This window comes from Miniopterus schreibersii (genome assembly GCF_964146895.1).
Source record: "Miniopterus schreibersii genome assembly, chromosome: 12".
NCBI classification, from domain to species: Eukaryota; Metazoa; Chordata; class Mammalia; order Chiroptera; family Miniopteridae; genus Miniopterus; species Miniopterus schreibersii.
The window spans coordinates 28,712,733-28,739,578 of NC_138112.1; the positions used below are offsets into that span (position 1 = coordinate 28,712,733).

At 41.1% G+C, this 26,846-nt stretch overlaps 1 protein-coding gene across 28 annotated transcripts in view; it reads left to right on the top strand.

Annotated features, from left to right (window-relative positions):
* DLG2 (discs large MAGUK scaffold protein 2) overlaps nucleotides 1–26,846 on the top strand; it is a 1,618,243-nt gene that overhangs the window by 1,476,661 nt on the left and 114,736 nt on the right. For all 28 annotated transcript variants that reach the window (XM_081155084.1, XM_081155073.1, XM_081155097.1 and 25 more), the window contains one exon: nucleotides 478–592. In XM_081155084.1, the coding sequence (XP_081011210.1) occupies nucleotides 478–592 (115 nt within the window). The remainder of the gene's footprint in view (nucleotides 1–477; nucleotides 593–26,846) is intronic.

Sequence of the window (26,846 nt, forward strand, 5' to 3'; positions counted from 1 at the left end):
AGTTTCCCCAGTGATAACATTGCAGTAAAACTATAGCACGTTATCACAACCAGAATATTGATATTGACACAACTCATCAAATTTACTTTGATTTTTCCAGTTTTACTTGTACTCATGTGCGTGTGTGGTTAGTTCTCTGTCGTTTGATCGCACGTGCAGGTACCTGTATCCACTGCCACAGACAACAGGCAGGGAACATTTCCATCACCACAAGGACGCCTTGTGTTGCCACTGACCCACTCCCTGCTCCTCCCCATGGACTTGTCACAGACCGAGATGGCAGGACATTTTCTAGCTATGTTTTGGGAAATAACCGATTTGCTCTTTTCCTCCTGTGAATGTCTGCAAGTCATTAATACCACCCTGTTGCTTGGCAAAGGAATGCACACTGGGGGCAAGGGGCTGCCTCAGGTGGGCAGCATTTCTAACTCTCTGGAGGCACAGGACCAAATTTGCCGCCTTTGTTTCCATTCCCAGATTACGCTCGATTTGAGGCCAAAATCCATGACCTACGAGAGCAGATGATGAACCACAGCATGAGCTCCGGGTCCGGGTCCCTGCGAACTAACCAGAAACGCTCCCTCTACGTCAGGTAGGCAATGGAGCATTTCTTACTGTGATCGGTACTTTGTGAGCCATCCAGCTTGAGGAGACAAAGGCAACAGCCGGTAGCAGTGGATCATGTGTTCTTATCAACCCATCCATGCTCATCAATACACCACTGGAAGACATTCAGTTTAATCACTTCTGAAGAAAGTTTTGAAATGCTATTATGTTAAATTAGTTAAAGGCCCCTTATTTTAACAGATTATTTTTTGACCATGTTATGACCCAGGGTAAAGTTCTTAGCACAGTTGCAGTAAAATTAATGAGAGAAAAAAAAAACATTTTTAATTTTGATAAATTTTAAATTGAATATGTAGACCAAGGCTCTGGACATTTGCTCACCATCAGTAGTGGGAAGTCAGTATTCCTGCGTGGGATCTACTGCATTAACCTTGGCGTATTGATTTGCCATCAGATATAGTCTTTTATACAGTTATGTGTTTTTCCCCAAATGAATTTTGATGGAAAGACTTTCTTCTGTGGCATCTTATTACCAATCATTTCTCAGACCACAAAAGTTACTTGTTCCTTGCCTGACAAAACTCAGTAATTTACCAGGAAAAAAAAAGATTGATCGAACTTGAGATGCCTTCTAGTCTTTCAGCCTCCTAGTCAACTCTTGAATGAGATCCACCCTCACTCAACTATAACGTGCTTCTTCTTAGCACAAGCTTCCTATGTTCCTTCCAAAATATACTTCACCAGTACTGACTGTATTTTTAAAAATAATGTATTTATAAACAGTCAAAGGGGGAAAGTGGTGTCCAGTTAATGGTCCAGATGAATCCACGTCCCAGTGGAGGACCCGTGTCCCTCCTCACTGGACTCCTCTCTTGCCAGTCTGCCCAAGAATCTTATGTGGCTCCCACCTAAGCTCATATTCTCCTCACCTGAAATGTTACTGTCTTTTCCTGGCATGGGGTGTGTGTTACAGATGCTAAATCATGTACTTGAATTGACCAGTCCTGTTGATTCCACTCTGGCTGTAAAGTTATCCCTTGTGTGTACTAGGTAGGCACAGCAGGGCCAAGAAGGGAGCAGGCTTCTGGAAGGCGGCAGGTTCTCGGGGGCCTTGATTTGCTGGCCACTCTGGCAGGCGTAGTGTCCCTTCTTATTCCAGGCAGTTCCAGTACCTCAGAAGCCCTGAGATTTTAAACTTTAAAAAGTCAGAATATTAATGTTCCACATTTGTCCAACTGCATTTTGGAAGATTTGGATATGCTTCTGTGTAAGCTGTGGAAGGAACTATGGAGAAGCACCCCAGAATGTGTCTTTTAGTGACATCACAAATATGATGGAAAGTGACTGTTTCTGTTCTCCTCACCTATGTTTTATTGCTGGTCTTTGTCGTACCAAATATTCTTAAATTTTGAAATGTTTTAGTCTTGGCTAACAAGTTGGAAAAGTCATTTAGGTTAATAGGATAGAGATAAATCAGGTAATGGAAACAAAATGATTATATAGAATAAAACTGGAAGGGAAAATTACTGTAGTGTGGTTATCTTGTTAAAAAATGGAATGCACAAAATGTTAATATACTAGAAAAGGTTTGCTGAAAATATATTGATCATAGTTTAGCCCTTTTAATTAAACTGTAGGTAAGGAAAATTAAATGACATGATACGATATTACATAAAACTAATAGACATATTTGGAAGAATAGTATTAATCAGAATCAAATCTTTATTCTCTAATATGCTAATTAAAACTATAACATACAGAAGATTTGAAGGCTTCAGGTAACAAAGAATGTTATCTTGTTAACATTCTAACAGTTGGAAGTTGTACTGAAAGGAGAAACTGCTTTAAAATGAGGGTCAAAACTAGTGAATACTTCATGGGAAATTCTCCAAATGATTTCTCTATAATATACAAAAATGGTATTTCGTTTCCAGTGTTCGATTATTAATACATATTTTGTATGTAGAGGGCTGACTGCAGCATCTAAATGACTCCTAGAGGCATAGAATTAGAAGAGATACGGGCCATGCATAGAGTGAAAATCAGAGGGAAAGAACTTAGAGCATCCCCTGGCCTTGTTCTTATGTGATGTGAAAATACAGAACCCTCCCACCCCTGCCCACCCCACAAAAGGCAATAAAATAAAATGAATAGCAAGGCCTATGGGGAATCCTTACTAAAAATGATTTGGTAAGTTTATAAGTTTGTTGTTTGGGTTGGGTTTTTTTACACCAGTTTTGGCTATAGGATTTTCATGGAGATGCTTGCTTTATCTAGAGTGCTTGACTAGGACTAGTGCCAGGTGGCTATGCTTATTTTATAAAAGCAACTAGTTGCTCTCTCAAAATAAATGAGTAGCAGAGTTTCTCTGATTATGTAACTATCAGAAAACGAGCACGTCCCTTTGATCTGAGAATGACAACCTAGAGTATTATTCTCTTTAGTAGTATTTAGTGTTATTCTCTTTAGCTTTATGTAACTCAAGAGCTGGGAGGACCCTTAGCTATCACCAGGTCTAATGTTTAATTTACAGAAGAGGAAACTGGGGACCAGGAAGGAAGAGGTTTGGCCAGGACCCCACAGCTATTTGGTGGCAGAGTCAGATCTCCACCCCCTCTCCCACACCACTGCACCTCCCAGGGGCTCAGCTTTTGTGGAGTCAGCTGCTGAACGCACCGCAGTTGTGATTCCCAGTCTGCTTCTGTCAGCATTGCACCTGACCCTCAGATGAAGGACTAGGCTAGCGGAGAAGAGAAATTCAAACGTAAACCTGTTTGCGGTTTTTCAGAGGATAAACTGCTGCAGGACATATGGGATTCCTTTAGTATTATTCATATCTTTCTATGAAACAAAACCTAAACCAGAAAACAAGCAGCTTCTTTGTTCAATGATAAACAATTTTGCTCACTTAGAATATTTATCTTGACCATAAACCATCCTCCCATTGTAGTTGTCCTCCCTCTCCCTCCCCCTTCCCCTCCCCTTCCCCCTCTCCCTCCCCCTCCCCCTCTCCCTCCTCCTCCTCCCCCTCCCCTCCCCTCCCCCATCCCCCTCCCCCATCCCCCTCTCCCTCCCCCTCTCCCTCCCCCTCTCCCTCTCCCTCCTCCTCCCCCTCCCCCTCTCCCTCTCTCTCTCCCTCTCCCTCTCCCCCCTCACACACTGTCCCACCCCTCTCCCTGCCCTGGCTGTGCCCAGGAGGATGCATCTTCTCAGGATCATGCAGAAACTGGCCTCACTGTTCCATTACCAATGATCCTCCCAGGTGATAGCAATTTGTTTGCCTAAAAGTTGAAGGGAGGGGGTGGGAACTACCTTATCTGAGCCTGGCAGGGTTTTAAGCTGGAGCCAACTCTCTCTGTTTTTCCAGTTAGTTATAATTGTTTTCCTTCTCCTAATCTTCTGTGTAAGGTGCTTGAAGTGCTTTGGTGGTGCTGTACACATGGAGCTGCTTGTTGCTAATGATAATACTGTGCATGTTCTATGAGAATGATTTGGAAATATTCAATTTAATGGGCTATCTGTACTGTGTACTTCCTGCATTGTGAAGCATATCTAGTTGTAGAACCTTAAAAGTAAATAAAATGTTAAAAATTTGAATAAAATATTTTTCAAAATGCTCCACAAGTACATTATCAATTCTTCAGACATAGATGCACTTGAGGTCCTGAGCCACAGGAACACAGACTCTGTTGTCAGACTTCGAAGGTCTCCACATGGGCAGATTGAGGTCTCCCTACCTCTATAATACGCGCTCTTCTTCTTACCTACCAGCTGGTAAAACATCCCTATAACTGAGGACAAGGTTTTTCCTGCTGCTGATAGGAGTGGACCTTTGTATCTAAAGGCTACTAAGAAAGGTCAGAGATAAGAGGGGATTAAAATCACACAAAAGTGCAAATAGCTAAGCAAAGATTCTTTCTCCTGATAAAAGAGAGCAAAAGCATCTAAGACACAGGGAGGGAAGGGGAAGAAAGAAAAGCAGGTAAGTCTTCCAGTGGGGAGTAAAAGGTCACAGGAGAGACTGTAAAAGAGAAACCTGGCCCAAGTTCACATGTTAATAAAAGGTATCGATTTTGAGAGTTCAAGTGAATAACCTCTCTGTTGTGAATTTGGTTTTAAAAGGCAGTTGCTATGATTTATTTATACATTCATCAAGCTTTTTTGGGTTTTTTTGGAGTGTATAATCTGTGCTGGGACCTACAAGGGACACTGAGGACCCAGCAGTAAAAGTCATGTTTCCTGCTCCACAAAAAATTCATGTCTAGTGAGTGAGACAGATAAGAGGAAGACAATCATAGTGCAGTGTGATGCGAAAAGTGAGCCCTAGAAATGCCTGGAATTTTTGTTGCTTCCTAATTAATGCTAGGATATCTGAATGGATTCTTCAAGATCTTACATGAGTGTACCCAGAGGCCTTCAAGTCTTTTTACTCAAATGCCTTCTTCATCGTCACCCAGTAAATATATATACATATGCACATAATGCTTAAAGGAAAATTTTTATTAAACTGTATTAGTACTTTTTATGTACAGGGTACATTGTTACTTTCCATTCTATTTGCCTCCTTTTTAAAAACAAATGAAAGTCACATCTCATTAGCTTGATCTAATAACTCACTAACGGGTCACTCTCTACAGCTTGTAGAGGAGTAAGCAGGAAGGAGCATCCCAGGCAGATAGCACAGCAACTACAGGCTCATTTTCACTGCAGCACACTTAGCATCTCTGGGGTCCCCAGACCCTTGGTGTTCTAGCCAACTTGGGAGCCGGTTATTGAAAAGAATTTAGCTGGAGACACAGGAGAGTCACTGTGCTTATAACACACCCTTCCAGGTGTTCATTGATGTCACCAATGCCCCTAACCCCTGTCTCATCCACTTCCTCTCTGCATTTTGCACCCCCTGCAAGCCCCCTGCTCTAGATTTGAAGGACTGACTTCTTTTTTACAGTGGTTCTAAGTCTACTTTAAACTGGCAACTCAAAGCTGCTGCTTCCTAAGACAGTTTTTGTTTCCAAGGCTATAATATGACAAATGCACCAATGTCTGCCTCCTGCCCCATTGTTTAACATAGGCTTTCAGACATTGATTCATTAGTACATGGATGCTTTCATTCAACCACGTACCAGTCTGAGGCAGATGTTGAGGATACAGAGATAAAAAACAGCAGCACAGGCCTCCTTCCCTCAGGAGTCTCATAGTCAGGCCTGTAAGCAATTCAAATTCTGTGCAGGATATCTTTCTGTCATTTCCTGATATCTCATGTGTTATATGCCTTGCAATTATTTTTCTATTTTCATCTTTACAACATACCACAAGGCTTCTTACAGTGAAATCTGCCCAGAAGACCACTGGTATTTTAAGCTGATCTATAAAATTAGTTATCACTCCGGTCTTTATTAAGGTGTTATGACAAAGCTCCCTGAAATGGAAATACCATTCAGCACTGGACCTGCAAACCTCAGTTCATGTCTTAACTTTATTTTATCCTTAATGTCTCATGTCATAGTGCTTGACATAAAGATGTCTCCTTAATCAATATTTGTTGAATGAATTAATTCCTAGACTCTCTTTGCTATATAGATGGGGGGATAGATAAGTCAAGATCTTTGAGCATTCAGTCCTACGAAGGTTCAATACCATCTGGGCTGCCACCAAGTGCATGGAGTCAGGCCATGTCCTGAGGACACAGGCACTACCTACTAGGACCGGGATCTCCAGGAAACGTTTGGACCTACATGGCCTTTCAGACTGCTCCATTTGCATGCTGAGCTCTGTGTCTCTCTTTAAATTGGGACCTCAGTCAATAATAGTTAGACAAGCACACACAGTTTATTCCCTGTTAGTGAGAGGGCTTGGGATAGGGGTAGGGCCCAGGGTGAAGCTTATCCTGTGTTTCATTCTCAACACCCTAGTCTTTTTAGTCTAAGGACATAAGGCTGGAAGTTACATTGAAGGAAGTCTTGAAAAAAATCCAACCCAGGATTCTTCATCCTAACGGGTTTTTATTCTAGAGGATGAATATTCTCACCTGATTAATTTTGGTGGGAGGGGAAAGATACATCATCTTATAAGTAAGAGACTCTGGTCTTTTGCTTTTCTTTTCTTTAAACAGTAGCATATCCTTCCAATCCACTTCCTGCCCCCGCTGCACTGCTGGTCAGTAACCGGGGGATGGTAAGAATGTGGAGTGGAGCCTGTCAAGGGACTTCACTTCATTCATTGTGAAGCTGCTTCCAACCTCACTAGGCTATGGATTTCTCAAGGAAGTTTAAGGCAAAGCCATGAAATCTGTGGACTTCCTTATAGGTCAGATTTTTATCTTCTTCCTCTTCAACCTTGGACCTAAAATGCTCTCAGCACCTGTCCCCAGAGGCCGTGGCACAATCAGCTCTGTGCACCCCTAGCCCAGTACTTGGCACAGAGCTCGCTGACAATGGCATTTTCAGTGCCTCTCATTCATTCACTCATATATTCTTATTTAGCAAAATCATCATTTACTCATTCAGAAATACCATGTATTGCCACAGAATAAGAAATGAAAACTTCTTGGATTCGGATTTCTTACCCCTCTTAAAATCTTACTGAGAGACATGAGCAAGTATCTGAAACAGTCTGATAGGATGAGGCAGAAGGTGGAGACTTGAGAAACCAGAAGAGATCTGGAAACGGCATTGTAATGTCCAGGTAGCCTGCATGAACCATGTGGAGGGGCCAGGGCTTATGGGCCAGTGCATCACTCCTGGCTTCATTTAAACACACGGCAGTGCTGTGTAGGACACAGGTGACTATTATTCCCCCATTACAGAGGAGGAACTTTGGAGAAGGCCGAAGATGTTTAAAAATCACCTACACAAGGGGCAATGTGGCCAAGTCATATTCTTTACCCAAGTATTTCTCTCACTGAAGCCCATGTTCATTGTACTATATATGCAATAGGGTGAAGACCAAGCTAATCCTGTTGGGGCAGAGGTTAAATTCATATCGATAGACCTGTTTGGTTTATACTTTATAGAGATGTCCTCCATATAGAACTGGCTTCTGATCCAGACTTCAAATCTTTTTAATGGCCAAGGCCTGAGTTTCTCATTTGTAAAATGAACATAATATCTAGTTCACAGGCTTATTCTTAGGATTAGGTTAAACTAAGTCTATGAAAGAGCCTACCAGATGGGACTTACTAGGTAAAGGAGAGGTCCCCGTACCCCTCTGAGAGCGCTCAGAGCCTGCCTCCTGTGCAGGCGCCTCCCTTAAGGCAGAGTGGGTTTTGATTCTTCCTTTATACTTTGAGACTCATTAGCATTATGTTCACTCTTTCAGGCATTTGCATCTTTAATTGCGTCTTAATTGTGGAATGAAGGGTCTTGTCTTCAGGCAGCTAATTTTAAGCCAGAAATAGAAAGGAGGAGGAGTCCCTGAAGATCTGAGGATGTTTTCTTTTTCCCCTGAAATTATAAGCTGGCCTTGATTTTTAAAAGGTTTCTAATTTTTAGATTTCCACAGGAAGAAGTTCAAAAGTTCCACGGGGGACCCTTTCATTGACCATCACATTTTTTCCTCTGACCCTCTATCCCAAAATCTACAATCCAGATGCCAGTTTTATTAACGGTGGGCCCTCATTCATTCACTCACTCATTCATTTATCCAGAAAACCTTTTCTGAGTCATAACCACCCACCTCATACTGTACTGTGCTCTAGGGATAAAAAGATTAATAGGGCATCTTTCCTGCACTTGAAGCACTCAAGGGTCACTCTGCCAACCTAGATTCTGCCCCCTACTCCACACCCCATAGTAATCATATTTCCAGAAATCTCACATCTCCGGAGGAGGTGATTGGCCTTTTAGCCCAAAACTGCTGCTTCCTAGGACAATCCAGACAGCTCTAGCTAGAAAAGAGAGCAGAGCAGTAAAAGGTGGGTCACAGGCTACTCACAGGAGAGAACAGGTGAAAGGTGGGGCTATGGGAAAATTGAGGGAACCTTCACCCTAAATCATGACGGTGAGCTTAGAAGCGAGGAAATAGACTCAAGATATGTTTCCGTCAATCTCAGTACCTGACACATTATAGGAATTCTTTAAATTCTGGCAGAGTGAACTTCTCGAGTGGCAGTTGAAAATGATTAAACAGAGTCATCAATGACTCATAGATGAAGGTTGAGCACTTGCTTCTCTGTGTTCCTCTGCATCACAGAACTGTTCTCGTCTTTTTCCTGCCCGCTGACTCACCTGTTCCCTCCACTGGATGGGGAGTACCTCTGGAGGGAGATTTGCCAGGTCACAGTCTGTATCTGCACCGTCAGGCACATGGTAACCGCTGAGTCAATCAAGTGAATGAGTTATGGACAACACTAGGTTGGAGAGCATTTAATTTTAATTCAAATTTTACTTGATCAAATGCGTATGCTGTCCTGTTCAGTAGTGATAATCCTATCAGGCTACAGGTTTTAAAACTCACTTAGCCAAACAAACGGCATACTTAATGCTATAGGTTAAACTTCAAATTCATTTTCCTTTTTACTATAAATCCATAAGAACTGTAAAATAACATTCACAAGTACTTTTAAAGTACCTAATAATCACAATCATAATAAATAGCAAATCATAATTGCATCATCTCCCGTGCTAGGCAATTTGCTAAGCACCTTATGTGGATTATTTTATTTAATTCTCACAAAAACTCTATGAGATAAGGGCTCTTTTTATTCCCATTGGAAAGAAGAGGAAATGGAGACTAGGTTTGAAGTTTACCCATAAGAGACTTAACTGGGACTGGAACCTAAACATGCTGTCTATAGCCCCTACCCGGGGTGCCACGTGGCTTTTTGAAGGACTTCCATTTATTTTAGTTTGTTTTATTTTGGTTGATTTGATACAATATGTCTGTAAGTGTATATTGTTTTTTCACAGTTTTCAGATGAGGAATCCGAGGCGCCAAATACTAAGCTGCTTATTCTTTTCTCCGAGTATAGGCTACTACCAAGCCCTTGCCTCTGTCCACTCTCTTTAAACATGTGTCAACACACAACTCACATGTATCTTTTTGCCTTGTGTTTCACTTACTACCATGATACGTACTACATGATTTTTATAAAACTACCTACACATTATTAGATGTTGAATGGGTAGATGAATATCATACAGTCACCTTAGATCCTATTTTCTAGTTTGAAGATGCCCAGGGCATGTGGATTTGTGATTAAAGTGAGTGAGTCCCCCCTGAGCTGTGGCCATTACAACGTGAACAAATCCTCTGCCCTCTTCTGCCAAGACAGAGTCTGTAGCCTGAGGAGCCTTATGCGGAAAGAGTCCCACATCAAAGAACGCAACGGAGGTGCCATCACACACAGCGCCCTGCCCATGTGAGGGGACATGCAGCCTGACACCCACAACCAGCTACACAACTTGCAGGGCTCAGTGCCAAATGAAAATGTGGAGCTCCTTGTTCAGATATTTGAATATCAGGACAGTGGGAGCAGAGCGTAGTACTAAGTGTGGGACTCTGTGCACATGTACAGTCCCACACCCACTCCTGCTGACACCTGGTTTGGGGACATTTTGCTCAAAACTGAGAGCGTGTGTGCTTTTCTTAGTATACAGTGCAATACGTGTAAGAAACACAGTCAGTACTGCGAACGTTTTCAAGAATCCAAGCTTTGTCTTTTACCTAAAAGAGTACTTTATATAAATTATCCCTATGTCTGCTTTTAGGGTATGTAGAAACTATCTTTCATGCCTAGTAGTGCTTGAGAAGCTTTAAATTCCCACTTGCTCTGAGCTGTCAAGGGCCCACTTTGTGCCATTATTTCACATTGGGTTAGCACCTGCAGGGCACTTTCATCTTCCTGTTCTGCAGGTTTCTGCCTCCTTCCCTTGCTCCTCGGGCCTGAATTTTAAAGAAGCGTTTACAAGTGCCTCAGAACACTTTGGTAGTCACTGGGACCTGTCTGGAAGTTGGTGTTCTTTCCACGTGTCATTTTCTAAATGCAGAGGCTGCAAGGCTTGTAGATTTCCCTGAGCAGCAACATTAGAATTAAATAAAATTAGGGGCTTGACAGCTTAATTTCACCAAGTAAGAGTTCTAAAAATAATAAACACATACAAATTATAATATGTATTTTTTAATTGATTGTTCTTTGTTATCACCATCATTTTCTCTAAGAAAGGGCATTTTAATGCCCAAGGAAAAATAAGAATAAAATCTGAGCTTCAGGAAAAATTCTCCAGATTTTAAAATGTATATTGTGAAAACCTTACTAGGTGAATCTTCATATCTCCTCTATCCATATAATCCTACCTTACAGCTGGCGGGGGGGACAACAGTGTGATGACTAAATGGTTTCATTCTTAATCCTGAATCTTTTGGTTCTGAATGATTCTAAAATACTTGGGATGCATTTTTACCTTTGTCTTTTCTTGACAAAGAAAACCATCTTTTAGCTTTTCTTTTTCCTCATGTACTTTCTTCATCTTTTATACTATTTTCTCTATAACTAAGAAGCCCAGATCCATCCTCTTTGATAGTGCTTATTAAAAGTAGCAAGGAACTTTCCATCATCAAAACCATGTTTTGTTATTTTTTAGTTGTATTTGTATTTATTTTACATTTATGTCACTCTTCATTTTAAAAACATTCTTTTGAAAGATGCCATCACATTATAGTCTCTCCAATTATATTTTAAACCATTGCATGTATATGTTCTATTGCTTCAGACCAGACTGCTTGCACCATGAGCATTTGTTCCCCTTAATTTTCTTAAAAATGCAGATTTGGCCTGTCAAATGCAGGCTCCCACACTTTTTAAAAATCTGATTCCATGGGTAAAATAGTGAGAAAATGGGAGGTAAACTGAATGGGACTTTTCAATAAAAAGGATATTTGGCAGTTTCTAGTGACCTCCATCGTAAAAATATAAATTCTCATTTAAAGTAACTATGTAGTTCTTAATTTCCAGACAGAGCTCTTAAACCAGTTCACGTGGCTTCTTCTGAATGGATTCACCCCTCTCTTCCTGGCAAGAAGGGCTCTGCATTAGTGTCAGGGAGGGGTCTCCGTGCTTCTGGCTGCTGTGTGGCCAGGTTAGTGGAGAGTTCCCCACGTTGGGTGAACTCCATTGTTGGCTCTTTATAAGATGATGACACTTCCCTCTGTTCCTAAAATTCCCTGTTCCTGCCCCTTCCCTCATAAATGGATGCCCCCATACTACTCCCACCTCCACAACACACTAAATGAGTCCTTGATTATATAATGGATTCAGGTACGCTGAGGACAAGTAGATGGTGATGGGAATTTAAATCTCATCATATTTACAAGGGAGTGTCATTATTATCCCCATTTTACAGTTAATGAAACCAAAGTTAGACAACTTCTATCATTGCCCAAAATAACACAGCAAAGGAGACCAAATATACCTCAGTTCCGTCTGATGCCAAATCCCTGCTATCGACCTTAAGGTCCAGGTTTTCTGGAAATACCGCATTTTTTTATGTGCCTGATTTCCTGTATGCTCCCTCACTCCTATCAGTACTTGTAATTGTTATAGAAAGTCCTGTGAGTTTTGAAAATATAGTCATTTAGAAAATATAGTCATTTTTGTATAGTGCATCTCCCTCAATAATAAAGGACCTTAAAGATGGTCAGTGAGTGGATCCTTGCCATGGAGTTACGATGGCTCATTTTCCACCATAGGGTCACACCTTTTATCAGATAAGCATTCTCAGGAAGGAGGCATGAGGTGTCCTGCTATGGGCCACTGTGTACAAGACGGGAGGATTGCAAGGCCTTCTGACTAACCTATAGCAAGGATGGAATAGTGGAAAGGAGATGGGCTTTAGTTTTTCTTAGTATTGATTACTAAGAACAGGTATTTTATGAAAGAGGATATCTAAATGGTCAGTTCACATAAGAAATTATGTGCATTTCATTGGTCATCAGGAAAGTGCAAATTTAAATCCCAATGCCACTCTCCACCCACCAGAATGGCTAAAATTGAAAAGACTATTTATTGCAAGTGGTGGCAAGCATGTGGAGACTGTCATACATTGCCCATGGGAGGTAACTTGGTATGGCCACATTGGAAGACTGTTTGTCAGCATCTACTATTGTTGAACATCTTAACCCTATGATTTGTTTAAATATATACACAATAAAAATACATATGCACAACAAAATAAATACAAGAATGTTCATAGCAGCATTGTTTATAATAGCCTAAACCTGGAAATAACCCAATGTCTATCAACAACAGAATAGGTAAGTAAATGGTAGTATATTCACATAAGAGAATATTTTACATCAATAAAAAGGAACAGCTGCAACAGCAGGTAGGAATCTTGCAAATATAATGTTGAGTGAAAGAAGCCAGGTACACACAAAACAAAATACGTGTACTAGTTTTCTATGCTGTTGTAACAAAATACCATACATTTAGTGGCTTAAAAAACACGCAAATTTATTATATTACAGTTCTGTAGGTTAGAAGTCCATTAAGGGTCTCACCAGACTAAAATCAATGTATCAGTAAGCTGCACTCCTCTCTGGAGGTTCAAGGTGCAATTCAAGTATTGCTTATTTGAGTTGTTGGCAAAATTCAATTCCTTACCGTTGTAGGACCAAGTCTCTGCTTTCTTGCTGGCTGTCAGCCGAGTGTCATTCCCATTTTCTAGAGGCTGCCACTTCCCATGGCTCAGATTAAAAGCCAAGAACTGCAAGTTCACTTTTTCTCATTTGCATCTCTCTCATCTGCCCAGGAAAGGTTCTGTACTTTTAAAAATTTAGTGATTAGATTGGGTTCACCCAGATAATGCAGGTTAATCTCCCCACTTCAAGGTCTTTAACCTTAACCACATCTAAAAAGTCCCTTTTGCCATGTAAGTAACATATTCACATATTTCAGGGATTAGGGCAATGACATCTTTGGGGGCCCATTATTCTCTCTAAAACAGTATGATTCCATTTGTATAACATTCAAAAATAGGCAAAATTAACCTATGGTGGACCTTTAGGATTACATTCTTTAATGTATTATAGGAATAATAATATCCATTTTAAAGGATTGTTACAAGTATTAGATCCAACAAGAGTGTTAATTTCCTTGAAAAGTGTCTGCTACAAAATAAACCACATTACTTACGTCTTATTTTATTTTTTCCCCCTTCGCCTAACTGTTGCCTGTAAAAATGCTGCAATCAGGACTTTGCAGGATAAGGTATTCTGAAGATTTACAGACCCTATGTAACAATGTTTGCCTTGAATGAATATCCCCTAGAAATCAGGATTTAAGCAAGAATTTGAGGTGCTACTGGTGTTGCAGGTTGAAATGGGGTCCTTCCATAAAGTCACAAAAAACGCATTTCGGGGGCCCACGTATGGGAGGATGAGATGTAGTGGTAAGATTTATTGGAATAAAAGTGAAAGACTGCCCCCAGGTTCCCTGTGTCTCATCTCCATCTGTCCTGCTGTGGAAGAAGTCCAGCCTTGTCTTTATCAAGCCCAGAAAAAGGACCAGGGTCCAGAAATTCTGTGCCATTGGTTCAGTCCATGCCAAAGCTCAGTCCAGTTCTCTGTCCCTGGCTGCACTCCAGCCAGCTCTGCATTGCTGTACCCAGTACCCAAGCGTACACTTGGGGCCTGCACTTGGGGCCCGAGTGGCTGCCAGGCCCACATGGCCACTCCAGAGAGAGACTGTGCCAGCCAACAGGCAAACAAATACGTGTAAGGGTAGGAAGTGCTTGCCTTTCTTAAGTGATTATGTTATCTCGTGCTTTCAGAATGACCAGTCTCTTCCCCAGTCCTTCATGGGCTTGTGCTGGGCCCTCCTTCTAACCAGCCCAGTCTTTTTCCCAGGTTAGATACCTCCTCCTATGGTTGCCATCTTGGCTCCTGCACATGCACTCAACAGAGGAATTTCCCCCTTTATTGTTTTATGTCTCTCCAGGTAATCCCCACTAATGACCCTTAGGTCCTGAGGGCTGTGGATGCAGCAGACCCCTGGGGAGCCTATGAATGTTGCAACTCCCCATGAAGCAGGCCTATTGTCTTACCCGGCTCCCTAGTTTATTAGGCTTAAAGTCTGATTCCCTTTGCTCCCTTCCTTTACTAACACTAACTAGCTACCTCTGCTAACACCAGGGAGAAGGCAAACTTGGGGAATAGTAGTCTTTGGAATTTATTTCTAACACTGCTGAAAACACAAAAGCGCTAAATGATCTGCTCCAGCCCCATCTGAAATACTAGTTGCCGCACTTTTGAAGCCAGGTGAGCCCCAAGGCCATATTATACAAATGAAATAGTTAAAGTAAGGCCTTCTTAAAGTGGTGGACTAATCACAGATCAATATAGGACCAACAGTAGATGTTTCTAGAACTTAATCTTTTGCTGGAAGGCTCGGTCTGTGGCTCTTAGAACCTAAAGCAGAGTCTAAGTAGAAAAGCTTCATAAATATTTGTTCAATTCAGTTGAAACTATGGAGGGCTTCTGGTGTTCGTTTTTTAATTGTTTTGTTTTGCTTTCTCATGAAAGCTGCTGTTGCCCATGTCCGTGACTTCTTGAATGTGCTATGAAAGAAGTCTGGTAAAAATTAGGTCTAGCATCCATTTTGTTCACTTGTTCCTCATACTTTTCCATTTATTCATTTTATAAACAACTATTGAATTAGCCCATGTCCCAGATACTTAGATAGGTTCAAAAAATACAAAGCCAAAAACACTCAGGCCTTGCTTTAGGATATTCTCAACCCAGTGGGGATACCAGCGAGAAAAGTATGTCCAAATCTGATGTCCACCTCGCCATCCTTCACTGAGTTTAGATTGGCTTGTCTTAATTAAGAGGGATTTCTCAAGGATGGGAGCCCCTGCTAGGGCATGTCATGTCCCCAGGCTCCTTGCCACTGTAACCAGTCCACACTGGCTTCTCTCCTGGGAAGAGCCACAAAGAGTCTCTAACATAGGATTGTTTTAGTCGTTGGCTCTTCTCACTTGACCTCAGTGTCTTTCAACCTTGGCTGCACTTTAGAATCACCTGGGAAGCTATAAGGATGGAACTTTTGTTATCCTTTACACTTTTCACTAAATACTATACTTCTGACACCAGATGTGTGGTTTTTCCCCCACACTGACCAAATCTCTGACACCAGCTGGGTGTCCTACAATTTAACTCAATTCTGACACTATCTACATGAAGATAGTGTCATATCCCACAGATTAAGGGCTCAGTCCCACTTCAGAGGCCAATCCCAAGTCAAGGTTGTCACTTGTTTCTCACTGGCTATAAACCATAAATTCCTATAATCCCCTTCTGGGATTTAATAATTTCCTAGTGGGGTTTACAGAACTCAAGAAGACAGTTTACTTGGTAGATTACTGGTTTATTATATAAAGGATAAAACTCAGAAAAAAACAACAACAGATGGATAAAATGCATGGGGCAAGGAATGGGGAAGAGGCACAGGGCTTCCATGTCCTCTCTGGGCATGCCACCCTCTCAGCATCTCCATGTTCTCAGCAACCCAGAAGCTCCCCAAACTCCAGTCATTTAGAATTTAGACTTTATTATCTAAGTATGACTGATTAACTTATTGGCCTTTAGTGATTAGTTCAACCTCCAGCCCCTCCCCCTTCTTCAGAGGTCAGGAGCTGAACGCTCACATGGTTGCCTTGGCAAGCAGCCTGCATCCTGAGGGCTTTCAGTAACAGAAACTGAGGTGTGATTGAGAGGGGCTTGTTATGAATAATAAAAGCCACCTCTATGGCTCTTATCACACAGGAAATTGCAAGGGTTTTAGGAGCTCTGTGCCAGGAATGAGACAAAGACCAAACACAAATTTCTTATTATAAATCACAATATCATAAGTGCTCTTAAAAACCCTAATGTCCAGGCCCCAGCCAAACCTAGTGAGTCAAGATCTCTAAGAATGTGTCTCGGGTATTGATAGTTTTTAAAGCTCCTCTAATGATTTCAGTGTGAACATTATGAACCATTATTTTATCTTCTCTTTCTTTTCTATTTTAAACTTTATTTTCTTCCTCAGCCACCTGAGCTCAAAATGTCTCAGATTTCTTGCATGGAAATCTAAGACAAGCCTGCAGCATATGGGAAAGGACAGTTCCTGGGACAGCTTTCAATTTTGATCACATTCAGACTCAACATTTCAAACAGCCCTAAACCTGATGCTATAATTTGCCAAGTTTGCAAAAACTTGAATTTCCTAGTTCAACACTAAGTAACTTTGGAAAGCAGGTTGAAAAGAGTGGAAAGATTGCTTAAGAATCAAAGAGTTCTAACATTCACATTTTGATATCTGGTGAACAAGAAATGAATTGATTAGAAGCTCTTAAGTTGCAGGAGAGCCCTTTGAAAATGTTCTGAGTACAGGCAAGCTCCAAAAAAACCTGATTTGAATGCCGTGTGTGTGTGTGTGTGTGTGTGTGTGTGTGTGTGTGTGTGTGTGTGTGTGTGTGTCTGGGGGGTAACGACAAGGCTTGCAATGAATTCAGGTACAACTAGATTTACCCAGTCCCCATTCCTGGTCCTTGCTACTCCCTCTCCCCACTCTGTAATGCACTGCACCCACCCCCACAGCTTGATCCTGGCCTTTCGCTTGCTCTCCTTTTTATCTGCACCACTCCCCACCTTAGGGCTCAGCCTATCCCAGATCTTAGCAATCTGTTGGCATGGAAACATTGGATGAGCCTGCCTGCTGGGAGAGATGTTCTGTTTCCAAGTGAAATGGAAAAGATTCAAGTGTGATTCATGTCCAGCCATGTTAACTGTTGAGTTCATCCATTTATTTCAACTGCCCATGGCTCCTGATCACCTACACAGTAAAGGAGGTTGTCTTGATCCAGTCTGCCCACCTCTGCACCCCCCTCTGTGGCTTCCCCTGAAAACTCTGGACTGCAGCCTTAGGGAGTAACCTGCTCTTTTATCTCTCCCTGTCTTTGCACTGGCCCTTTCTTCAATTTGGATGCAGTCTCCTTTCCATTTCTGTCTAAAAGGTTTTCAAAGGCCTGTCAAGATCCAGTTCAGGGACCAAGTCATCTAGGAGCTTTCCTGGCCCACACCACTTCCCCCTCCTCTCATTGTAGGAAACTCCAAATTTAGGTGACTATTTTCCTCCCTAGACTGTGAGCTCATAAAAGGAGAAATGTGCTGCTTTGGGCAGCTTGTATGTTTCCAGGGTGCAGTCTTGGCTCCATCACTTACTAGATTTGAGATCTTGCACAAGTCACTCACCTCCTCTAAGCTTAAATATTCTCATACCTAAGTAATATGCCTGCAGTTTATCAGGTTCTGGGCATGGGTTATATTGTCACCCCTTTTACAGTGAGAAAACTAAGTTTCAAGCATTGAGAAACTTGTCCTAAATCACACAGCTCCTACATGGTAGAACCAATATTCAAGCCCAGGTCTGAATCTTCATTGCTCTGCTCTAGTGCCTGTGTATGTATAGAAAGTAGCCCTGTCCTGTCCTGCCCTTGGAGGTTGGGAGGAGACAGGCGGACAGACGGATGGGTTAATAATAAATTGCCATAATTCTATGTTCACTGTGAGGATTCAAATGGAAAATTAAACCTTCTCCTGTGGTTTATGTCTAATGTGCACACTTTGTGGCTAAGGTCAAGAATACAAAGGCAGCCCTGGCTAGTGTTGCTCAGTGGTTACACTGTCGGTCCTTGCACCAAAAGGGTCACAGGTTTGATTCTCAGTCAAGAGCACATACCTGGGTTGCAAGTTCAATCCCCTGGTCCCAGTCTGGGTGCATGGGGAGGCAAGCAATTGATGTGTCTCTCTCACATCAATGTTTCTCTCTCTCTCTCTCTCTCCCCTTTCTTCCTTCCCTTCCGCTCTCTCTAAAAACCAATGGAAAAAACATCTTCAGGTGGGGATTAACAAAAAAGAAAAAGAATTCAAAGGCAATGCATCTATCATCTTTGTACCTGTGCCTCCTCCCAAGACATACTTCCTTCCCATTTGAACCACTGCCCCTCCCCATCCCCAAAGAAGATAAAAGTAGATTGACTCCTTGAGACCTGGAAAGCAGGAAAAAAATGGCCTTTGAATAGCTATTAAATCACCTGACAGCTGCCACTGCCACTGGGAAACAAGCGCTTCATTGTGCCGTGTTGCTGTCTTCAGCACAGTGTCACAGCACCTCACTGCTAGGAGAACAAAGGAAACGACAGTCAAGTGAGCATCACCCAAGGAGACGTAGTTAAACTTCAGTGCAAACCATTCAGTACCATTCAGTGAATTTCTACGATTTTCTTTTCCAAATCAGTAATTTAGCAAAAGAAGAAAATACGTGGTCTTATTCAAATATTTCTATTTTTTGCATACAGATAAGTGTAAAAAAAATCTTTTTTAATGAGAGGATTCAGTGTTAGAGCTGAGTGTATGTAAATAATACCTTGAGTTTCAAAAGGATAGAACAAAGCTTGTCAGTTTTTCTAGGACCAGCCACCACACAATGTTTCTTTTTTTATATAACACGCTTCAATCATAGGCTTGGTTACCAGGGCTACTGATTTTTAAAATTATAGTGCTGAAATTATTCAATGGCGTGGTCTCCTACAGAATCCTGGAAGCAGCAGAAAGGTAGCACCTCTTTCCATCATATTCTCCACCCCCATAGATAGATGATATAGATAGATGATAGAGAGATGATAGATGACATATGATAGATGATAGATAGATAGATAGATAGATAGATAGATAGATAGATAGATAGATAGATAGATAGATGATAGATAGATAGATAGATAGATTAGATAGATGATAGATGATGATGATAGATGATAGATAGATGATGATGATGATGATGATGATGATGATAGATAGATGATAGATAGATGATGATGATGATGATAGATAGATATAGATAGATAGATAGATAGATGATAGATAGATAGATAGATAGATAGATGATAGATAGATAGGCAGATGATAGATAGGCAGATGATAGATAGATAGATAGATAGATAGATAGATAGATAGATAGATAGATAGATAGATAGATAGATAGATGATAGATAGATAGATGATGATAGATAGATGATGATGATAGATAGATAGATAGATAGATAGATAGATAGATAGATAGATAGATATAGAGACATAGACAGATGATAGGTAGATATAACATTAAATCTAGTTTCTTTTACAGTCAAAAAGGGCTATGAAATTGTTTTCCTAATGTTAAAACAGAATTCTTTAATGACCACAGCCAACAACGGTTCTAGATATAATGCCAAAACTGTGATTCACTACAGCTTGCAATATAAATAGATTAGACAATTAAAATAGTCTCTGTAAAATAACATTTATTTTGGATCTGGTTTATCTTTGAGGAGAATTTTTAAAGCCAGGAGAGTAAATACAGCATGCTTTTGTGTTACCTTTTTTTTTTAATCCTCACCAAAGGACATGCTTAGAGAGAGGGAGGGAGAGAGAGAGAAACGTTGATGTATGTTCCCCGAACCCTCAACCCATCGATGCACAGGACACTCCATCAACTGAGCCAATCGGGCTGGGTGGTTCCATGTTACTTTTTAAGCAACCTGCAGTTGAGAGCCAGAACAGTGAAGCATTTCAAAGCTTAAATTCTTTGATCAGATGGCTTCAGTTTTAATATGATTCCTCCATTTACCAGTAATATGAACTTGGTCGTGTTATTTTACTCTCTAAGTCTCATTTTCCTCATCTTTATAATGAGGAAACCACATCATAGTGTTGTATAAACAAAATCAGAGTCTGTTTAAAACAGATACTGTTGCCCGGCCGGGCGTGGCTCAGCGGTTGAGCATTGACCTATGATCCAGGCGATCGGGGTTCGATTCCCGGTCAGGCCACATGCCCGAGTTGTGGGCTGCAGCCAATCAATGAGCCTCTCATCATTGATGTTTCTCTCTCTCCCCCTCTCCTTTCCTCTCTGTGAAATCAATAAAAATATATTTTAAAAAATAAATAAATAAAAATAAAACAGATACTGTTTATGTGCAAAAGGTGCTCAATAAATGGTAGCTACTAATTGTTATCTCACTGGGTAGCTGTAAGGTTTAAATGAGATAATGCATTAAGTTGCTTGATATACTTCTAGGCAGATAGGATGTGCTTAATAAAATTAGGTATCATTATGGTTACCAGTGGTCTGTTACCCTATCACTGTTCTATAGATGGTAGCTCTCTTTTCCCTGTTTGCTTCATTGTCAGGTAAATAGCAAGGCTCTCTAAATGTTTAGTTACCTTCACATTTTCCTTTTGCTCTGTTCGCAATCATGCCCCACAGGTAGAGACATTCCTTTTTCTACCTTGATGCAGATCTGAGCAGCCTGGGGAAAATTGGAGGACCTAGGTTGGAGTTGCTGAGTTGACACTAAGAGTTGCTATATAACCTTCTACAAATTGCTCCCATCTCTGGTCCTCAGATTTTTAGATGTAAAACAAGGTCATCTCTGAGAGCTCTTTTTTGTCTTGTATCCATTGACTCTTAGATTTTGTTCTAACCAAGAGTTTGGGGGAAGCTACATAGTTCAGAGGTCCAGAGACCTGCTATTTGCCATAAATTTAAGGATTGGGCATGAGAAGAGTAGACTCTGAACAATACTGTTCCAATCCTTTGACCGAATATGAAAGTTGAGGGGTGTCAAGACCCTAGGGTTACGCTCCAAATTTAGTGGTGTGAAAATAATCTGCAGCTTTGCCATAAGCACAGCATGTGGGTTTCAGCAGCATTAAAACTTGACCACATTTCCTGCAGAGTGGAATCCAGCCCGCATTCCTGTGTCAGCCTCTTCCCTGGAAAGCCTAATTCTCTTGCACATGAAGTGGTAATTCTGGATTAATAAGGAAAATCAAATAGAAAACCACAGGGCTCCAGTATGGCTACTTTAGGAACAAACTTTTACGATAGGATTTTACTTGCTTGGGGAGAGAAAGGGACTGCACTTTATGAATTTGAAATTTCAGTTTATTTTACCTCCAGAAGGGGAGTAAGGAGTGAAGATGAGGAAAGGGGAGGGAGTGTGCACACAAAGATCAGTGCCTGCTCTTATATGCAACCTATGTTGTCAGTAATGGGAAAATATATTTTCACTTTGGGGTTTAAAATCAGTTATTAGATGATTTTCTGAAATCTGAGTCTTCTTTTTATTTACTTATTATTACTACTTTTTTAATGTTGCGGGTATAAAAATCCAGCCAGCCTAATGGGAGATTTCAAACTTCTGCCCCTTCTAGCTCCCAGGGCTCCTCCATCTGCCCTAGCTGCGCTTGGAGCCAGCAGGGAGCACAGAGCCAGATTTCTCATTAACAGAAAACCTGTTGGACCACAAGGAGGTGGGCATATGGAGCCTTGCTGGGGCATGTGGGGTGCAAGGCTGGTGATCGTTATCTCAGGCCCTGAAGCCCATGAAGTCTTTGCAAAGACTGTGTGTTGAGGTAGAAGGGCTGGGATAAGGAATTTCTCGATTTAGAATATTTCCTACATTTATTGTAATGTAGGCAGTTTGTGCCCCTGGGAGAAGTTGGACTAGGGGAAATACTGTTATTCTTGCCAGCTCCTTTTTGGTCAGTTTCATCTCTGATTTAACTCATTCTTTGATTTGATGAAAATATTAGGATGGCCCTGGCCAGGTAACTCAGTTGGTTGGAGCATCATCCTGTGCGTCAAAAGGTTGCAGGTTTGATTCCCAGTCAGGGCACATGCGTAGGTTGGGGAATCAATTCCCCGGTTGGGGCATGTACAGGAGGCAACCAATCAATGTCTCTCTCTCTCTCTCCCCCCTCTGTCGCTTTCTCTCTAAAAATCAATAGAAACATATCCTTGGGTGAGGATTTTTTTTAAAAGGAATTATTAGGATGAACCATATGAAATTGTCAATGTTTCATATGGTTCCACCTAATATTGTACTTTAAAAGGGGGCTTCTGTTTGACTATGCTGCCTGCTTGCTGTCACTTTGTTGGCAGGAAAGAAGGTTCTTGGACAGCAGGAGGGTTCAAAGCAGGAATGTGTGCATAGCTCCTGTCTGCCATTCTGTGAACAGTCTGTTGTGTTAAAGGGACTAATTGGGGACCCTTGAGTGTGTAACAGAACCCCACCATATTTGCTGGATTTTTAATTAAAATAATAGAGCTGTAAATAAAAGAACAACATTTCATCCATTCCTGCCACACCAACAAATAGCATAACCAACTCTGCTTTTAGCTCTTGTGTTAGCATCAGCTATGGTGTCTGAAGTTTAGTGTGATGTTAGGTTGATTCCAAGACTCTCCTGTATCAACTCCATCGCTCAGCCAGACAGAAGCCATGCACACCATTTTTAAAAATGCCATAAAATCTATGCAAGGAAGTGCTTGTATATAAATGCACAGGGAAGAAGAAGGAGAGAGACAGCCTCATTCTGTGCCCAGCTTACCTGGGAGAGGTTGGCCAGTGCTACTTGCCGGCCACCTATGTTCTTGCCTTTTGAACTGAAGGTATCAGACGTGTTGCTAATATTCTTAGCAACCCTGGGAGTGGTGTTATTATGCCATTCTTAAGATGCGGAAACAGTCTCAGAGTCAATGAACGTACCCAGGTTCGCACAAAGGCAGAGTCAAGAATTAAACCTGAGTATTTCTCACTCCCAGGTTTGTGCCACTCAAGTGAGGGCACAGATCCTCCTTACAAATTATTAGAGAAATTTGAGTTTATTGTTGATATTTGATTATACCCAGGCAGATGAACTGCTCATTTTAACCCTCAAATGACTTTACTTTTTTTCCAGCTAATTTCCAGTGGTATTTGCCAAAAATAAATAAGAAACAAATCATAGCTGGGAGGAAGCATGAATCTCTTCTTTTAGCTTTGATCATTTCAGAACTGGTTGCCTTGAAAAGTATAAATTGTTCGGTGTTGGTTTTAAATACTACAGAGAGGGTTTCAGGTTTACTTATTGATTGGCACTCCCTGGGATCGGCCGGGGTCCCTCCTCCTCCGGACCTATGTATCTGAAGTATAATTATACACAATAAAATGTACAGATCAATGAATTTTAATAAAATATACATCTGTGTAACCACCACCCAGATCAAGATAAGACCTTTCTAACATCCAGGTTTCCTTATGCTCCATTCTGATCAATACTAGCCCACCCCCTGCACTCCAAGATCACTACTATTTTGGATTCTATCCCCATGGAGTAGTTTAGCCTATTTTTTAACATCATATAAATGTTACCCTACAGTCTGTTCTTTCATGACTGGCTTCTTTGGCTCAACATAAATTTTATAAGTGTTACTCATATTACTTTATATTTCAGTAGTCTTGCTTTGCATTGCTTCATGTATTAGTCCATTGCATGAATATAATACCATTTGTGCATTCATTTTCCTGTTGAAAGACATTTGGATTGTTCCCAGTTTGGGGCTATTATGCATAAAGCTGCTATAAACATTTCTGAGCAAGTCTTTTAAAGAAAATAGACACTCATTTCACTTGGGTTTATATACAAGAGTGAAACTGCGGGGTTGTAGGTGGGCAAATACTTTAAAATAGATTGGTAACAGTTATCTAAAGTGATTGTAGAAAATTCAGTCTTTACCTGGATGTGCCTTCCTAACACTTGTGGTGGGTGGGAGAGAGGCATTGTATTCCCAAAAGGAAATCGGGAAAGAATGGGTATTTGGGAACAATTAGCAGTCTCTGTCATAGAGCCCATGACTATATTTCATAAGCATATCAACCGAAATGGTTTCTTCTGTGAATTTTGAGTGTACTGTTCAAACACTAACAGGTTTTCAAGTGGCAGTAGCTCTGTTTCTTGAAATGGAAATAAACTCCACGGAGACACTGGGTACTACAGGCTGACCCTTCTAAAGAGCAGCTAAATTGGTCTCTTTGATTTCAGAGATCATGAGAAATGCTAGCGGAGATGTTAAAAGCTTTCAGTACCTCTGATCAATGCTGCACTTTGATAAGGTTATGCTTTTAGCTTCTAGCTGCACCACCTAATGCTTCCCTCCTTTTAGCAAAACAAAGTGCCTACAGGTTTAAATAGATGGATAGAGATTAGCTAATTTTTCTTTCTGTTCATTATATTGTCTTTAAATTTCTCTATCAACTGTGAATTATCAGTTCTTAACAAAGAGGTTTAAATCTCCTGTGGATCCCAAGCTTGCACACTTCTCTGAGTGCATGTAGGGAACTAACAGGTTTTCACATGGCAGCAGCTCTCTTGCTGGAAATGAGCTAAACACCACAGACACTGGCGGCTCTAGGGTAGTAAGGACTCTCAACAAACATGTGACCCCTTCCCCTAGGAACTCCCAGTCTGGTGAGGTGAGACGTACAGATAAGCAGATCATAGTGATAGCCTAAGGTGGTAAATGCTATGCTTCAAGGAGATGTGAATGTTTGCATTACTACCTTTTATGGCTTGATATCAGAAAAATGCTGACCGCTGAAAAATGCAAGAAGCACGAAGGTCTCACATTTATGGACACAAGTGGAATCCTGAACTTTAAATTGTGCTATTGCATTCATTACCCACCCGCACACAGCTCTGTGAAAGTCCCCCTGGGTGTATTGTCGGTGATCACTCACCAGCCTGGCTCCTGCCCGCTGCCACTCCGCCCTCAGGTGGCCATGTAACCTTGAACACTCTTACACTCTGAGTCTCCTTACTTCATCTGTAAAAGGAGGGTAACAACGGTTCTTGTCCCATAGGGCCCTTGTACTTCCGCACTCAGTAAGCACTTGTTCCTCTTGCCACCCTTTTCTGTGGTTGTTTCCCTGCTGCCGTGGTTTAAGAAACTCGCTGGGACTTTCATGTTTATCTGAGGGCCTGCTTGCTCCCCCCGTCCACCTCCCCACACACATTGTTCAATATCACTTCTGAGGGAGTTTTACAAAGCTCACTTCTCAGTGCATTTAAGAACTTTTAAAAAATTACTTTAAAATTTTAATAGACTTTATTTTTAGAGTTGTTTTAGGTTCCCAGCAAAATTAGGCCATCTCCTCCACTATCAAACTCCCAGTCCGGAATGGGGCATTTGTTAGAGCTGATGAACTTACACAGGAGCATCATCATCACGCTAACTCTGTAGCTAACATTAGGGCTCGTGCTTGGTGTTGGACATCCGATGGATTTGGACAAATGTATGATGACATGTATCCATCTTTAGTATTACACATAGTGGTTTCACTGTCCGAAAAAACACTAAATTTTTGATAGGGTGTATAGTGCAGTTCCTCAAAAGCCAAAGATGAGTTGACCAAAAATGTGACTCCAAGACAATTGTATTGAAGAAAAGAATTACTCTCAAAGTTTTACTCCGAGGCCACATGTGAAATTCAGTGGTAAACTAGGTGACATTTGTCTCTGCTGGCTGGATGATAGGTACACTTGAAATAGAAGGAGTGTCTTACGAGCAAAGGAAGCAGTTTGACGTGTTGTTACTGTGAACGTAGTAAACTGCGGAAGATGAATGTTCAGCGTATTTGGAGTCTTGGCAGGCAAGACTTTCTCATCACAGTGCTGCCTTTTTTGCTTTTAATTTAGTTTAGTTTATTTAAATAAACTCTTCAAGTACTTTCTGCAAGCTTGAGCAAGGATATTCATGAATATATTTCTGCTAAACCACACTACTGAATTATTTATTTGGAAATCTCTATATTTGTAACTACTGATATCAGCAGTTTTAGAGAAATGAAAACCTTTGAATCCTATACATGACTTTTCTGAGGTGAAATGTGATATGAATTGAAAATAGAAGGGAACAGATATTTGTAATGTGTATAGCTGGTAAAGGATTAATATCTAGAATACCACATATAGAGAACTGCAATAGTCCCCCCTTACCTGCAGTAAATACATTCCAAGACCCCCAGTGGATGTCATAAACCACAGGTAGTTCTGAACTCTATATATACTATATAGAGTTCCTATAAAGGAAGCACTTTACAGCTTCTCTTTGGCATATCTGAATGGCCAGCATTGTTACTCTTGCACTTTGAAGCCATTGTTCAGTAAAATAAAGGTTACTTGAACACAAGCACTTTCAATTCCCAGACAGTCAATCTGACAACCAAGACAGCCACTATGTGACTAAGAGGTAGGTAGGTAACAACTTGAGTAAACTGGACAAAAAGATGATTCACACCCTGGTCAAGACAGAGCTGGACAGCTCGAGATTTTATCACACTATTCAGAATGATGTGCAGCTGAAAACTTATGAATTGTTTATCTCTGGAATTTTCCATTTAATATTTTCAGACTGCAGTTGACTGCAGGTTACTGAAACC